We start from the raw sequence: 17438 nt of genomic DNA, 5'->3' as shown, positions 1-17438 counted from the left end.
AGTAGTAATGGTTGGGGATAAAAGGGGTTTATATCCCCTGAATTTCCTTTCAGTAGGTGGTAGATGTGGTCCTTCACACTCTAACTACCCTTCAGCTGTTTAATGCCTGCCTTTAAAACTAGCATTATTGCTGTATATCTTTGCAGTAAACATCCTGATTTGCAAACAATTGTTTACATCTTACTAATAAAATGATGACACTTCATAGACAGAAATGGAAGAATTGCCACAGGGAATGCCAATTAAGTCTGAGTCAATCTGGTAAACTGAAATCTTATTTTGATTCAATTTTATGTTCTGTGCACATGAGGCACTTTTATCAAACCAAGGAATCTTCATATATAAAGAAATGCCTCACATTGGCCTATTAGCACTAAATTGATTCATATTAGAGGAAAATGGTGTTGCCTCGTATGATCTCTACTGTCAAAGGAATCCAAATCCTATGATGGGGTTTTCTTGTAGCACACTCGTTTCCTGCAAAATTTTCATGGCAGGAAAAAGACGGCAATTTTGCCAAAATGCCATGGAAACTAATACTCAGAAAGCACATCTGGCTGTAATACTGTGCTTCTGGGAGTCCTGCTTAAACCCAGTGTGTCAAGGTCACTTCCTGCTGGGTGAGAGTGAAGAGAGAATGTTCAGTGGTCTGGTCACAAATCGTGGGATAATATTTTTTGGATTCTAGCAGGGATTTGCTTGACCTCAGATAACATTATATTATTGACACGGTTACTGAGCTGGGCTCTATGAAAATTGATTGAAGTTCCATTTGCCTTTTTCTGCAGCCATGCTGTTCTGTTAGTGCCATGACTCCCTGGTGTATTGGACCAGTAAAGAGCAAGCTCACTGGTAAGGAGGAGTGGTTGTATGTTTTAGCAATTCAGTCCCATGCTAGCAGACTATAACAGCTGTATAGTTGCTGACTGAAGTTGAAGTCAACATCTGAAGTTGACCATGATGGGGTTTGCTTCAATAAGAGAGTGGTCACTGACCTTTGAGATGGAAAATACCATTACATTTTTACAATTACACTGTGAAATTCTTCTTTCCTGAAAAGCTGCAAGATATACGAGGAGAAGCAGAAAGGGTAACTCCAGAGCACAGCAGCCTCAAGTGGCGATGATAACAGGGTACGAGCAACAGCCTGGTCAGTGGCTGAAGGAGAATCATAACTGAGCAGCAAAAAGCTCCATATAAGTACTCTCATCGAGTTGTTCATGCTCACTTAGGGCAAACAAGGGAGATGGGCTTCTGAATATTCACCTGAAAGGAACATCATGGAGTAAACTGTGTGGAACACTGTGAATTCCAAAAATAACCAGAGATTCTAGCTATAAAAAACCTTCAAGTTGCAGGTTTACCAGCTTACTAGAAAATATGCCACTAGTAGTGCACGACTGCTGGGTCAGCCAGCAGGCTCTTGGTGAGGAACACTTGGAGGAACACTGAGGCATTTGCCATTTTTGTTATCCGTGTAGGACAGGCATAACCACAGTGTTCTGCCTGTAACTTTCATGTGTCTTCAGTACTTTATCTGGGCTGTGCTCAATAATTAATGGGAAGAACTGGATTTCGATGTGAGGAGGAGGTCCTTTTGTAAATGACTCTGTTCACTTAACAATCTCACGTCAGGGGGCTTGAGAGAGATTAATATTTCATACTTCTACACTTTACCCATTTTGAAGTGCTAGATATTTTATGCCTGAAAGGAGGACTTCCGTGACATAGAGGTTGAGTAAAGGAGATTTAAGGGAAAGGAAACGTCCTCCCTCTGCAAATTCGCGTTCATAAGATACTGAGGTGAAGGAGACTGTAATCATTAACTAGAATACTTCTAATACAAAGATTTTCTAAAGCCTGGAAAATCTACATTTACAGCAAACCTAAGGGAACAGAGACATTCCAAAATATGACAGTGTGATTTTTGTTCTCATCACTTACAGGTACTTTTCAAGTGAAATCTGAAAACAGGAAAACTATTTGGAATACAGAGGAGGTTCCAGAAGGATCTGAGTTTGATGATACCTGGGACCCTAGAGAACAGCCAGAGTAAGCAAGCTAAGACTGCCTGCATGGGCTTTACACAGCATTAATGGAAATAACGAGTTAAACAGCATCTGCTGCATTTGAGTGAAACAGTGTATTGGGGGTGTGTGTCAGGGCTTTGGTACAGGGGGTGGCTCCTGTGAGAAGCTGACAGGAGCTTCCCTGGCTCCAAGTTGGACCCATCTCTGGCCAAGGCTGAGACAATCAGTGACTGTGATAGTGCCTCTGGGATAACGTATTTAAGAAGGGAAGAAAAAAATCACCAAACCACACAGTGGGAAACCTGCAGCAGAGAGAGCGTGGGCAGCTGTCTGTGCTGGGCTGCTGCCCCTTGCCAGGTGGCAGCAGCTGCAGTGCCATGCTGGGGTGCCTTGCAGGGCCACGCATGGCCTCGGGCCAGGGAGCGGTTCCCCACAGCCAGGCAGCGTCAGCCCAGAGCCTTTGTTCCATTAATCAAGAGACCTGGGGAGTGCCTGATGATCCCTGCTCCTGGAGCACCTGCTGGGCAGAGCTTGTCCTGCTGGGGCCACCAGGATTTGTCAGGCCAGTTGGCCTGGTGGAGAGGAGAAAGGAGTGGGATGTGAGAGAAACAACTACACAGACACCAAGGTCCGTGAAGATGGAGTGGGAGGAGGTGTGCCAGAGCTGAGATTCCCCTGCAGCCCGTGGTGAGATGGCAGGCTGCCCCCCTGCAGCCCATGGATATTATGGTGGAGCAGAGATCCACCTGCAGCCCTTGGAGGACCCCACGCCAGAGCAGGTGGCTGCACACCAAAGAAGGCCATGTCTCTGTGGGAAGTCTCTGCTGGAGCAGTCTGTTCCTGAAGGACTGCACCCTGCAGGAGATACCCATGCTGGGGCAGTTCATGATGAACCCGCAGCCTGTGATAGGGACTCACGTCGGAGAAGTTCATGGAAGACTGTCTTCTGTGGGAGCGACCCCACACTGGGGCAGGGAAAGAGTATGAGGCCGCCTCCCCCTGAGTAGAAAGGAGCAGCAGAAACAGCGTGTGATGAACTGACTGCAACCCCCATTCCCCACCAGTGGGAAGGACGTAGAGAAATTGGGGAGCAAAGTTGAGCCCGGGAAGAAAGGAGGAGTAGGGGGGAAGATGTTTTTAAGATTTAGTTTTATTTCTCATTATCCTACTCTGATTTGATTGGTAACAAACTAAATGGATATTTTGTTTCCCAAGTCAAGGTCTGTTTTGCCTGTGACCATAATGGTGAGTGATCCCTCCCTGACCTTGTCCCGACCCTTGAGCCTTTTGTTAAATTTCTCCTCCCCATCCTGCTGCGGGGAGGAGGGAGGGAGGGAGTGGCTGCGTGGTGCTTAGTTGCTGGCTGGGCTAAACCATGCCAAGCAGCCATTTGAAAAGCTTGTGCTGTGGAAGAAGAAAGGAAGGATATCGGTGTTACATCTAAAGCAACACATGAGGAGTGATTTTAACCTCTCCCTTGGAAACCTGTTGATCGCATAACAGAAATGTAGAGTTGTTTTTTTCCCATTCTTAGCATACTTGCAGGGTGAGATACTTGTATAAAGCGGGATTATGAAGGGAAGTAGGCCAGCAAAATGATCTACTAGCTTTCAGATATGCCATTTGTGTGAAATACCTGTCTTTTCCCACTGCAACTGAGATGCGTTCATTTTTCTTACTCATAGATGTATAAAATACTCCAACTTATATTTGCACTTCAGAGAATTAAGCTCTTTAGAGACAGTGCTACAGGAAGGAATGCTATATGCAGGCAGTTTTGAACTTTTAAATCTTGTCATTCAATCTCAGTCTGTCAAGGGACAGCCAAAAACCAAGTCTCTTCCCGTGCTCATAGGAAAACAATAACAAAAATGTTCTTGAAACAGATAGAATCAGTATGTTAGCTGTAGTTTGTAGAGGGTCAACTCAAAAAGCAGCCTTTGCATTTATGATTATTGTGTTCTGATGCCATATCCTGGAGTGCTAAATGCTGGAGCAGATGGACTGATGAGCCCATGAACTGCACATTGTATGCTAGTTTGTAGTCCAGAATTCTTATATTTCTCTGCACATAAGTCATGCCAATGGTGTTCAATTTCCTGATCTAAACACGGCACTGAGACACGTTTTGCTAAACGCGTGATCGTTCACTTCTATTAGTAAAGACACATTGGATCATGCATCTGATCACCCTTTATCAAAAAGCAGTAATATTAAATGTCTTTGCTGCAGACTTGTTGACCGTGTTTCTTTCCCTGCAACCAAACAAGCTACACTGTGCCAAATCACCACACAAGTACTAAATTCTACTCAAACAGCTAATAATTTTTAATTGTGTAGAAATTCTGCTTACAGGTACCAGCACAAATACAGTTCGTTGCCAAAAGTACAGAAAACAAGGCCCACTTTCAATACTGGAAGCATATCTAATTTAAACACAAACTCCAGCTAGCAATAATGAAGAATGCGAGTCTCTCTGACTGCTGCAGCTGCTTCTGAGGACAGCTCTTCATTAAATCACATCTGTAAACATATTCATTTTCTAGCTCAACAGATCTATTGCTTAGCATTAGTAGCAAGACTTACTAAAGCCTTAGGCCACAAACACTGAATTTCTCCTAGATTCGCTTTCAGATGGGATAGACCAATAGCTGGTAGTCTTGTGCTTTGGAGGTAGCATCAGAAAAATGTTAAGATACTGATGTTTTAGGTTGTTGCTAAGCACTGTTTATCCTAAGTGTAGGACTTTCCCAGTTTTCCATGGAAGATAAGGAGCTACAACTGTCAGCAGAAGCTGCAGCTCAGCAAGATAAGAACATTGAGAGCCTGCCTGAAGACAGAGAAAGAAGCCAGTAAGGTGTTAGAATTCTGACTCCATACCAGAAACCACCATCAGACAAAAGAGCATGTGCAGAACTGGAAGAGTGCACCTGGGGCGAGTGCAGTGGTTGCAAGTGTAAAATTGTCCAGTGATTTCATTGCCTGGGGTCTCTCTCTGGGGACCCTCAACTCTAGCTGTTCTTTATTACAGCTGTACAATCTGAGTAAATTTTTTTTATTATTGATGCCTGAGACTCTGCTACAGGAAGTCTCAGGTGGCGTATGCGCGACTCAGGGAATGGTGTATGAATGACACGTAGTGCCTTCTCCTTTAGCAGTCAGGACCAGAAGCCCCAACTGAACATTGTCAAGTTACATTTAAGTACTGGAGAGCTCAGCCGTGGAGTCACACACCGCATAAATCCCTCAAGGGCGGTGTTTGTGCACCTCACCAGTCTGCACACAGTTACAAACAGAGACCAAGAGCACAGACTTTCAGCACAAACTTCGCGCAGTCTCTCAGACTCGAGCGGGTGAATTCCAGTCAGACACAGCAAAGGCTGGCTTTGGAACAAACAGCAATGTTTCTTGTCCTGCAAATAAAATAACACATATAATTCCAGACCTACGTCCCCAACAATCTGTTTTCTGTGGAGATTTTAGGTTAATCTTTAAACTTTGAGTCTTTCAATCAAACGTGATCCGGAAACTGCGCTCTTGCTTCTTGCGGCGGCTCTCGCAAACCTTCGTCACCTCTTCAAACCTTTCTCTGCAACACAGCTGCGGGAGAAACAAGGGATCAATCTTACAGTCACCCTAAAACACAGGCCCTCCGCAGTTCAGCCTGAAGAAAGAGAAACATCTGAATTCTGACAGTCCCTCAGACTGGAGAGTGCACAAAGGAGGAAAATCCAACACAAAGCACGGCTAACCCTCCAAGGCAGAGGTTGTCTAAAAAGCATCTGAGGCAGTCACGGACTGGCAGGCAGAAGCGAAGGAGTTCTGGACACGGTGGTGACACTTACTGCTGTGCCAGCTTGCTGCAGTTTCAGGGCACCGCATCGGAGAGCAGAGCAAACCCTCGCTGAACAGAGGGCACCAGGCATCGCAATATATATTAAAAAAAAAAATCTCGGCACGAGCTAAAGCAATTTCTGATTTCATTCCACGAAAGCTTATCAGAAGCTATTCATGGGCTATGGCATTCTGTCAGTCTGTGGCTTGGAGATAGATATTCCAGGATAGCTTTTATTCCATACAGCATGCCACACCCAGAATCTTCCAGTAACAAATGAAGCAACACATTTCAGTTTGTCACTTTTCAAAAATTCACCATGCAAGACTTTCTGGGTCTCTCAGGAAGAGGCAGAAGGTCAGAACAAGACTCTGTCCAAACACTCCTTTCACTTGTGGAAGAAGCACCACGCTGCGTCCACGTTCACCCAGTTCACGGAACTGTGGCAGTGCTGGTTAACACCCATTTGAAGGAGGTGCCACAGTTGCACATAATGGCTTAATGAGTCAGACCAGTTAGTAGCCAATCTGTATGGGGATGCCTAGACAAGATCACTGGCTGCTGCAGGTGTTCCTCAGGAAACAAAACTGATACCATCACCTACAGCACAGTTGTCCTAGTTCTGGTGTGGGAGTGGCGGAGGTTCATATTTCCCCCCCCCCCCCCCAAAAACAATGTTAAGGCATGCTTCCTTCTCAGGCCTACCCAGCTGGCAAGGGCTTACTTCAAACTTGCATTGTTTTTCCACCGTACCGCCCAAGTGCACACAGTAACAGGAAATCTCCTTGCTGAGAACCCCATGGAAACAGGAGGTACGTTAACCTTTTAAAAACCTGCAATTTCTCACAGTCATTGCTTTTTTTCCTTGTTTGAAGGTGAACTGAGGATTAACTGTTTCTTTAGACGTACAGTTCCCAGCAAAGAACGGAATCGTTATTAACTGATAAAACAATTTCTTCAGGAATGAATGACAGAGGATTAAAAAATGGGTCTCCTTTCTAGGAAAACTTAGAGGAAATTGGATTGCTATTTTCACACACATTCTATAAAGTCAGAATTCCGATGCCACAGGAGCTGCAGCAGATTTCCCAATACAGGCATGTTTGGAATGCAGGAGTTAGCATCTGTGTGCTGGAAGAAAAAGCCAAATTAAATCCTGACCTAACCCAATAATACTGTCTAAACACGGGTAGGAGTATGCCTGCTCTCACCCAAGCAGCACACCAGGTGGGAGCACTTTCCCAGCACTGCAGCCAGTGCCCTGTGGTGCTGGTGAGGGGAGCACTCGTTTGCTCTGCCATGCCCCCACGTGGCTGCGAACATCAGCTCAAATCAAACCCACAGAAAAATAGAGTATAAGTCTTGTAATAGTTCATCGAATTGAATCAAGGAAAATGGCCCAAATGGAAAACAGATGGCTAGAGAGGTGCATCCAGAGCTGTTAGACAGATTTCTCATTGACTTAGGAATTATTACATATGCATCTGAACACAGTAGATGTGAAAATGACTTTCCTTACGCTCTTTCCAACAGCTTAGAGAAGTGACTTACTCCACTTATTTTGCTCAATTTGGTAGGAGTAGTGTATGTTCTAAATACAATCTTTAGTTTTTGTTTCCTCATTCGTTAAGTATCAAGAGCAAGGGAGTACATGATTCTACATTTGTAGATGTGGAGGGTTAGGAAATAAATGTTGGCCAAATGCAAAAAATTAAAATTTGACAAAAGAGTGTTATGCTCAGACTGCAAGAATGTGTTGGGTGACAGAATAGAACATGTAATTGTGACAGCATCCTTTTAAAATCAGTTTCCCAAAATCTGTTTGTGGTGCTTGAGTAGTTAAGTGTCATATTCACTTAGGATGCATTTTCTGATCCTGCAAAGGCTGGTTAGTGAAGCAGAGGCAGCGAAGAGAGTGCCGTGGAAGGTGGAGTGAATGGTCTTCACCTGTCTTCTAGCTAACTCAGTCATGGCTCTGAACAGAAATCCAGTGCAGACGGGTTGAAGCCTTGAAGGGAGACTGAAAAGGAGAAGAGACAATGTGATGAGGATATTTATGGTCCTCTGAGAAATACCATCTCTTTTAGACTCCTGCCCTTTCTCCAGTATGATTAAGCAATGGCTTTTCTTTCTCAGGTATCAGATTTATTCAAGCAGTGTGTGGGAACAGAGGATGTCTTCTTGGGGATGAGCAGGAAAGACCCCTCCACAGCCTGCTGTGAAGATATGGTGGTGAGCTGAACCTGTATATCCCAGTCCTTCTTTGTGCTCTTTTTCTGCCCTTTTCAATCTTGTTGTCTTCTTGAGGGACAGAATGCAAACACCAAGCTGTATTGCTGCTGTTGGCATCCTGTAGGATTTTCTTGTAGTTCGTCAAGCATTTGCAGATATTTACACTTGCTAACTGGAGGAACTCGTGTATCTCCTCAAGGACCTAGCGTACTCAAGAGAATCTGTGCAAATGCATATGCCACGTGCAGACTTGAGGGAAATAAAAAGGGAAGGAGAACTGCTGTGCAATTTTTTTAGTAGAAGCAAGCTGTCCGTGGAATACACAAAGCCAGGGGTTTTGCTGGATGTAGATTACCTGTCAAGTACATTATCAGCTCAGGATTTTGAAGAAAATAGGATATCAATGCACATCACTAAGCTATTGAAAGCAATAATTATCACTGTCATATTTTCTCAGATACAAATTACCTACTCAGAATGTTGCTCTTTGACACTAGCTTCAAAATATTCACAAAGATGAGATCTTTTATGGCTTGTAGGTCTACATATCTAGTCACAGCTTTACCTCTGCCCATCATTTCAGATTAAAATCAAGCTGCCAGAGACAAAGCACTCAGACATCGCATTAGATATCCTGGACAAGGTTCTCGACCTTCGAACTCCCAAAAAGTAAGTGAAACACAATTGATAGAAGTACAGTTAATATCTTGTTTGAAAGGAGCTTTAACCAAGCCTTCAGCTGAATGCTGTGTGTAAAGCAAAGCTAAGACGAAGATTGGATTATTAATTGCACATGAGAATAGATACAGACAAAACAATCATAGTTCATCTGTAGGTTGTACAGAGTGCTAGCTTTGAATCTATGATACTGTTCTAGCAAAAATGGCTTTAAGACAGATTTTGGTTACTTAAAAAGCAAAGCTTCAAGGGCCCAAAATGTCTGGCAAAAAAACCTGCCTGTGGTCTTGAAGGACGTCGTGGGCGTTTCACTATCTTTCACTATAACTGAAGATAGTGAAAATGTGTTGTTAAGGAAGATTTGTAGCCCAGTCATTCAGTAAGGAGTCTGGGACACACACACACACATACCCCACCAAAGACTTTGACTGCTGGACAACTGTTTATATCTGATGGAAGAGACACAGTGAGTGAGGAGGCCTCTCCCATGAGCCATGAGGTTCAAAGTACCCTTGCTTTCTAAACTCCTTCTCAGGGAGGAGTCTAGGTGCAGCTAGGTCCAAACTTGATCTCAGACTTGGTCAACAGTTTATGTCTTCTCTAAAGGATTGGATAGGACAGTTTCATTAGTATCAGTTCAACATGTAATCAAAGTTACTAAGGCAAAATCAAAGTCCCGTTCATCTCCCTTTCGCACATCCACGCACACACTTGTAGGCTGATTCCTAGGTTTTCCCCAAAGCAGAGTCAGCAGCACGATATACTCCAGATGAATTTACTGGGTGGTACAGCGGTGAGGAACAGCTCGAGCTGGGTGCCTCTGAAGAGGCAAACAAAGAAAATACCCCAAACAAAGAAATACCCTTGCAATCTAAGTTCCCCTCCTCTCTTGCCATCCATCAGTCCAGTAGTTTGGGTCTGGGGTCTTCCTGTTTCTCATTGGATTCTTTTTCTGTCTCCAGGCAGACCATTCCTTTTCTTATCTTGATGGTTGCACTTTCTGCTGATGGATGTGGCTCCCTCATCTTTCTGGTTTACACCGGTTTCAGGGCCTTCTTTGTGTAGCTGAGTAACAGTTCAACAGGAGTTCAGCACATCAAGGTGAAAGTTCACAGCTTGCAGCCTAAGGCTCCAGCAAGTCTTGCTACTAACGCTAAGCAACGAATTCCGTTTGGGCTAGAAAATGACTACTACAACGTGCAGATACATTTTCAGAAGTTGAAAGAGATTTCTTTTGATTTCTTTTTTTATAGAGCCATTTCAAACCTACAAAGCTCAGCAGCTGCCTGATTGCTCTCAGATTTCTTAGTCTTCTTCCCTATTTCCCTGAGTGTGCAACTGCCTTACCTGAGATTTCCAGAAAATTCCCATGTCTGTTTTGTTTTAGGTCCTTCACATCAGAGTGCTTTTGTAAGAAAAATGCTCTCCTCTCTGGGCTGACTTACTGCATTGAGTGGTATGTGGGAAGATCCATATGTGAATAGCTTCCTGCAAATAAATTCAAGGTGCAAGCCATGGATTAAGGCCCAAATAATTTCTGCTGTCCCTAGTGGACTAACTACAGAAAAGCCACCTTTCTCACAGACAAAACCAGCTCGAGTCAGTTACCCTCTGCTTGGATTTAACCCAAAGATGCAACGGAAGTGGAAGAAAGTTTGGAAGTGTGTGCTGGGTTTGTGTGATGGGGTTTTGATAGCAGGGTAGGGTCTGCAGGGATAGTGCCTGTAAGGAGATGGGAGAAGCTTCCTCAGCTCCAAAAAAGGTCGGACCAGTCTGTGGCCAGGTTGGACCTGCCTTTGGCAAGGGCTGAGTCAATCAGCACCTCTGTGAATAAACACATTGAAGAAGGGGACAAAGAAACCTGTGCCATGCAAGACCTGCAGTGAACAGAGGGGAAGGTGGGGTAGCTGGCCCTGCCTCCGCCGGTGGCTGCCTGAGCTGGACTGTTGCCACGCGACCGGTGATGGCTGTGGTGGCGTGACTGGGAGAGCTCCCAAGGGCCCCGCTCCTGGCGCACACGCTGGGCGGAATTCGTCCTGCTGGGACTGCCAAGGTTCGTCAGGCCGAATGGGCCTGTTGCAGCTGCAGAGGAGAGAGGACTGAGATCTGAGAGAAATGGCTACGCAGGCACCAGGTCAATGAAGATGGAGTGGGAGGAGGTGCCAGAGTCAAGATTCCCCTGCAGCCCATGGTGAGACGGCAGGCTGTGGCCCTGCAGCTCATGAAAGAAACAGTGGAGCAGAGATCCACCTGCAGCCCATGGGAAACCCCATGGTGAAGCAGAGATGCCTGTGCCCAAAGGAGTTCATAGAGGACAGTCTCCCATGGGAAGGATTCCTACGCTGCTGGAGACTGACAGTGAAGCAGAGATGCATCTGCAGTCTATGAGAAGGGACTCCATGCCAGAGTGGATAGCTGCTTCCTAAGAAGCTGTGACTCTGTGGGAAAAGCTCACACTGGAGCAATCTGATGAGTAAGGATTGCATCCTGCAGGAAGGACTCACGTTGTAGAACTTCTTGGAGGACTGTCTTCTGTGAGGAGGGATGTCATGTTGGAGCAGGGAAAGAGTGCGAGGAGTCCTCCCCCTTTAAGAAAGGAGCATCAGGAACAACGTGTGATGAACTGGCCTGCAGCCCCCATTCCCGGTTCCCCTGCGCTGCTGGGAGAGGAGGTGGAGCTGGGAAGAAGGGAGGGGTGGGGAAGGTGTTTTTGAGATCTGACTTCATCTCTGGTCATCCTCTCTGAAGTAACTGGTAACAAATTAACTTGATTTGTCCCCAAGCTGAGTCTGTTTTGCCCAGGGCAGTGGTTGGTGGGTGATCCCTCCTTGTTCTTATCTTGACCCTCAGGCCCTTTGTTACGTTTTTCTCCTCTGCACCCCACCAGTGGTGGGTGAGTGAGCGGCTCCATGGTGGCTTAGCTGCCAGCTGAGCCAAACCACAGCAGAGTGCTAGCTCTGAAACTGGAAAATCAGGAGGAATAATTATTCAGCTAATAACTTGCAATAACTTTACTTGTAGTATAAGAGGTAGCTTAATGCAATACTGCAAATGTAGGAAAATCTCAGCATTGTTTTTCTTTTGTAATCCTATCTTTTTGGTGACTCAGATCTGCCATTACCTTCTTAGTATCCAGCTGTCTCTAGTCACAAGCCTGGCAAATAAAAAGTTTGCCGTAAATCTAATGGTTGCTTGGGTACAGCCTGAGCCAGTTCTCACAAATACAAGTGCAAGTCTTCTCAGCATGGAAGAAACAAACAAGATTTCAAGTTCTACGTACTGAAAAACACTGTACTCTCACAGATGTGTAGGAGGGCTAAAAGGAACTGTTTCCAACTCTTTAGTCCTGAGACTCATTCTAAACCAAACTGATTTTAATGACTTCTCCAAATTATAGCAAATGGCTGCCGTCAGTAAGTGTGGTGCAAGGGTGTTTTGACTGTGCCTCTTTCAGCGATGGCTCCTACAAGACAGCTTAAAAGGTCTGAAAAAGAATCAGCATGACTTACACCCAGTTTACAGTAGCCCCCACCTATGCTACTGTGTTTTCTTGTTGGGCTTTATAGAGTTTGGCTGGGCAGATTTCTTGATTCTAAAGTGTCCTTGATTCTGTTTGCACTGTCAATAGAGTGGAGGTCCAAGACTGGCCCATCATTCGTATTATTAGTATATAAACCTGGAATAAGAGAGGAAAGAGTCCAGACTCTGCATGAGCAAGTAAGTTTGTACCGTCATCAGTGAGAAGAGTTGAATGGGTCCAGACTGAGACATCCTCGTGAGGAGATAAACTGGAGGGCTTGTCAGCCATTCAGGAAAAGCTGTATGTCTAACATAGCGAGGGACTGGGGATAGTTTGTGAGTCCAAGATCCATCCTTTCTTTGTGTATTATGTGCCTGAGCCCCAGGTAGCGGATCACTGAATTACTCTTCAATGTAGGTTAAAATGCCAGCAACTACATAACTGTAAGTCCACTCTCATACCTGAACTGTGCTTTTCTCATGCCTAAACTTTGTGCTTTTTGTAGACATATCCTTTGCAACTGGACTGGCCAGAATCTCTAATCAAGCTGCACCACTGATTTCTTTTTACTAGAGAAGACAAACTCCTGAAGACTTGTTCAGGCTTTAGAGGTTATTCAGATTATTACCACCAGGATATCATCGTCAATGCAGCTCCTCCTTTCTCTGCATTTAAAATGCAGCACTGTGCCAAAGCAAGAGCAGCAGATAGACATCACAATTCATGGCTGGAAACCGTTGTCATAGCCACAGCCAAAAGAAATGAATACTGTTGGAAATGTTTCAGGGCCTGTGCAGCTGTGCAGCAGGTATTGCAGGAACCCCACAATGTGTCATGAGAGTGAGATATACTGAAAGAACATTCTTTGTTGTACTGATTGGCGAATTGCAAGAGTAACTTGCAATGCTGTCTCAATTGCTCACTCGGTCTGATACATTGAAATTCACTGTGTCCTCTTTTACAGGAAGCTGCTGCTGCACCTCCCCTATCCTGTAGACAGCAAGAACGGTAAAGCTCGTTTTCTCTCTGAAGAGGAGACCTTGGAAGTCACTTTGAGAGTATCAAGGGAGTTTGATTTCATAAATTTTATCTGATGGATAGAGAAATAGAGAAAGTTTTCAAAAAGTAATCCCTTAGTTTGAAGTCTTCTTGAAACCTAACTGGTCATGAATTGTAGATTGTTTCCCTTGAACAGTCCAGGAGGAATACCCCTAGAAAAACTGAATGAACATAGCACCCACAGGTTCTATAAGCTGAGGCTGTCCAGCCCTTGTGCTACTCAGGTTAACATTCTGCTTCCTTCAGTCTGATACAGGCTCTGAGAATCAGGAAATAGGAGATTACAATTCTGTAAGCCAGAGAGTCTTCCTGTGGTTATGGCTGGTAACTAGCACAATGAGGCTCTGATAATGAGTCTGGTGTTTAGTTACTGTGGCAAGACTTGCAAGTGGCAATGTTCTTGCTTGGCCTCCAATGATGGGACTGAGGCCAGTTCAGGATCTCCTCTTAGCTACTTCTTGACGAGAAGATCAAAGCTCTTCAGGGATCCATATCCACATCTAAGGCTCCCATACACTGGCAGAACAAGGTAACCAACTACAGTTGGATTGTTGATCAGCTCAGCTCTTTTGAACAATTTTTGACAATGCATGGTTTGGTATCATCTATTCATCTGCTGTCCCTCCACCTATTTTACAGATTTTTCTTTATTAATAAAAGAATGTGTTCTAATGAACAGTTCCAGTTGCCTTTCACTCTGCCTTTTCTGTATTATGTCCCTAGAGACTTCCTAAAAGTGAGATAAGAAGAACTTTGTGTAACACATCATCACTTAAAGGGCTGAAATGTGGCAAAAACTTCTCTTTGGCCTTCAGGTCCAATCTAGAGCTACAGATATGGGTAACCAAGATGTTTCTCTTACTAGCTGGTGGGCAAATATATTCATTTAACGTTGTTAATCATGCAAGAAACAAAGATGTTTGCTCAATGATCGAAGTGGAAAGGGCAAGCAGGGCCTTGTATGTTGCTGGACTTCAGGTATACTTAACTAAAAGCTTGTAAGCACTTTAAAACCAAAATGCCTTGAGTCCTGCATTCTTCTGGTGAAGAAGTAGAAGAAAATAATTGACCAGCTAGGTTGCAGACAGTACCCATGCAGCTAAATTTGTGGCTGGCTGTAATGAGAAGATGAATTCTCCTTGATGGATTAAAGACACTGACAGTGAGTTTCCAGGTATATTTTTTTGTTTTGTCAGGAATTTTCAGAATTCACAGTATGTGTGTAATATACTGCATTTTAACTCTAGGACAAATTAAGCTGGTGTCTGGACATTTCAACCACTTCCCTTAAAAGCAGACCCATTGCTTGGGTCAGAATAATACTACCCAACCTTTTATTTAGTGTTAATGCACTGGAAAGCAGATACCTCAGTTATGATCCATCACAAACTATCTAATATGCTGATAACACTAAGGGCCAATTTGTATTTGCTTAAGTTTCCATAAATTGCATTGGAATGTCTCTCATTCCTATTCTACAAAGCTGTGGTGGAGGAGAACAACGCAGATGTATGAAAAGGCTGAGATCATTCCTCCTGACTCAGTTTGTACTGCCTGTTGTTGCCAAGAACTTACAGTAAGGCCGTTTCGTGGAAAAAGGTTGTCTTTGTGGTCCCTAGACAATATGCTGCTTCATTTTTGCATTTCTTATACAGATTACAAGAAAAGTGGAAGATTGATCTGTATTTATACACATGTGAAGATAACATTTGCCCAAATTCATTCAATAAATCCATGGCAAAACAGAGTGTAACTCTGCTCTTCTGAGTCCTATTCCAGTACTCTATCCACAAGGTAATCTTGTCTTTGTTGTTGTCGGTAGTAATTTACCAAGCCTTAAATCATCAAGTTCTGCTTATTTTAATGTCAATGTTTGGTACTAAAAATAACATTGAGTTTGGCTCATTGTGCCTCTCTCAGTTGTTTTAGTTTCCTATAGAAATGAGCATATGACACACTGGTATCCATGTCCTATTTTCTCCCCAAATATTTTTAACCTGAGAGCATTTTATCTGCATTCAAGAGCCAAAATCTGAGGTAAGTATATTTTATAAGAAAGCTGGCTGCTGAATAGAAAAGGGAAATACAAATTTGTACTGCCTAAGGGGAAAGTTCTAGTGTGATTTCTTGTACCTGCTGGCCAGTCACTCTGTACACCCATACTCCAGGCTGCAGGGGAAGCTGGCAAGTTGGTGACATAGCAGGACAGGGAAGATATTGCAGGGAGAGGGAGATATGCTGGCAGGAGGAAGCTGAAATCACCGTGTTAGGGTGTATGAACACAGGGGACAAACTCATAGGAAGCCAGGCTTCATATTTTCTACTGCTCAGAAGAGCAAGCTCTACTTCTGTTTTCAGTAGAGCAGAAACACTAGTCAGGTGGTGGGCAATTTGCTGTTCTGACTGAGTCTGTTGCCTGAATGTACCATCACCGCTTAGAGATCTCACATTCTTATTTTCTTCCTATAAAGGAAGAAAGTAAGAATGCTGCCCTAGGCAAAAGTTTGGGTTGTTTTTTTCCATAGATCATCCCAAAAGGAAACTGCTCAGAAGGACATGCAGGCTTCCAAGCTTCCCAGAAATCTGGGGCTACTGCCAGCTACAACAGAGTTAACTTTTTTGAAAGGGCTTGAAGGCAGTTTTGCTTTGCTAAACTAGCACTGGCAGAAATTCTTTTGAAGGGGATACAAAACCCCTTTGCCTCTGAACATCAAAGCTGTTGCCTAAGTACCACTCCAACACCTACAGGCATCTTAATTAATCAAAATTATGAGCCCAGTTAAAATTATAACCCAGCTGTTAAGCCCTAGCCATTAAGCATCATCAAGCTTTATTTGGTTCCCTAAGAAACATCTTGATTAAATGTGTTGCAGTTAAGCAGAAGGTACTGTAGCTGTGGAAATGAGACAGAGGCTGTTTACAGTAGTATCCCAATAAACTGCAGGTTGTAATCTTGCCTTGTTCATGCATTCTGTCCTCCGGTTGTGGAGGCAGACCTACCATTCCCATTTTGACTTGTTCCTGCCTTCTGTCTGAACTACAGTTGTTATGCTGAAGTACACAGCCCAGCTTGCTCTGTGTTTCACCTCTCTGCGTGTTCCCCTGCATCCATGTACTGACCTTCTGAAGCAAAGATAGTTTCCTCATTCTACAGCCTGAGAAAGAGAAAACTCAGAAGACTTGCTCCAAATAAATGCTTGAGACAGGGTGAGAACTTAAATTTAGATTTTTCTCTTAAACCTGCAGTCTGCAGGTTTCTGGGCTGCTCTCATTCCCATCTTGCTCCAGGTCTGTTGCTGGTATCATAACATACCCCTTGTATTTGTTTTAAAAGGAATACAACTTCATTTTTCTGCTGTTCAGTTTAAAGTTTGTATCCAAAATTTCTATGTACTTCTTTCATTGTGTGAAACACTGCTTATGGTATCTGCTTCCCTCTGTATGAAGTTTATCTAAAATGACTAAGCTGTATCTATGTGTACAGAAAGATCTCTCCCCAGCGGCCTACAGCCTAAGTAAGGAGACAACACTAGTATTGCTTCTTTCTCATCTAACCTTGGGCCTCGAGGCTCAGGGCATGCGACTGGGCTCCTGTGGGCAAAGCAGAGCTCTGCAGGATCCCTTGCAGTCTGCAGTGCACGCTGATGCTCAGAGGAGTGGGAAAATACAAAAGAAACTCTCAGTGAAGTGACCTCTGTCCCCTAAGGCTTCCTAGATTTTTTCATTCAGGTAGCAGGTGACTGCTTTTAACAGAATCTTCTCTGGATGTTTGGCAGCACGGACTACTGGATATACAGCAAAACAGATCCATGGGCACGGGCTCACACCAGTGCCAAGCCGTGCAGGCAGTGCCTCAAATATGTCCAGCAGGCTCACTGTGTGCTCACGCATCCTTTGCTTGTACACCTCTTCATGCTGGAGTCAGTACCTTTGAACCTGCTGGTGTTGGCAGACCTTTACCACCTTCTCTGCAGCACCTGCAGCTTGGATTCATCTTTATTCTCTGAGATCCCCTTCAAGAGCTGCTGCCATGGACAGTCAGTCACTGTTGTCTGCCTATTGTCTTGGCTCCAGGGAAGGTCCC

The 17438-nt window shown here is 44.2% G+C and overlaps 1 protein-coding gene across 2 annotated transcripts in view; it reads left to right on the top strand.

Moving 5' to 3' along the window:
* The window catches only part of DNAAF6 (dynein axonemal assembly factor 6), a 36795-nt gene extending 23406 nt beyond the window's left edge, over positions 1-13389 (top strand). The window contains exons 2-7 of one of the 2 annotated variants that reach the window (XM_086619810.1): positions 789-852; positions 1947-2052; positions 2651-2658; positions 8009-8097; positions 8681-8766; positions 13245-13389. In XM_086619810.1, coding sequence (XP_086475936.1) covers positions 789-852; positions 1947-2052; positions 2651-2658; positions 8009-8097; positions 8681-8766; positions 13245-13389 — 498 coding nt within the window. The remainder of the gene's footprint in view (positions 1-788; positions 853-1946; positions 2053-2650; positions 2659-8008; positions 8098-8680; positions 8767-13244) is intronic. The other variant, XM_086619811.1, reaches the window with a different exon arrangement.
* The last annotated feature ends 4049 nt before the right edge of the window (positions 13390-17438 follow it).

This window comes from Tauraco erythrolophus, chromosome 13 (genome assembly GCF_009769465.1).
Source record: "Tauraco erythrolophus isolate bTauEry1 chromosome 13, bTauEry1.pri, whole genome shotgun sequence".
NCBI lineage: Eukaryota > Metazoa > Chordata > Aves > Musophagiformes > Musophagidae > Tauraco > Tauraco erythrolophus.
This window is presented reverse-complemented; position numbering and strand designations above follow the sequence as displayed.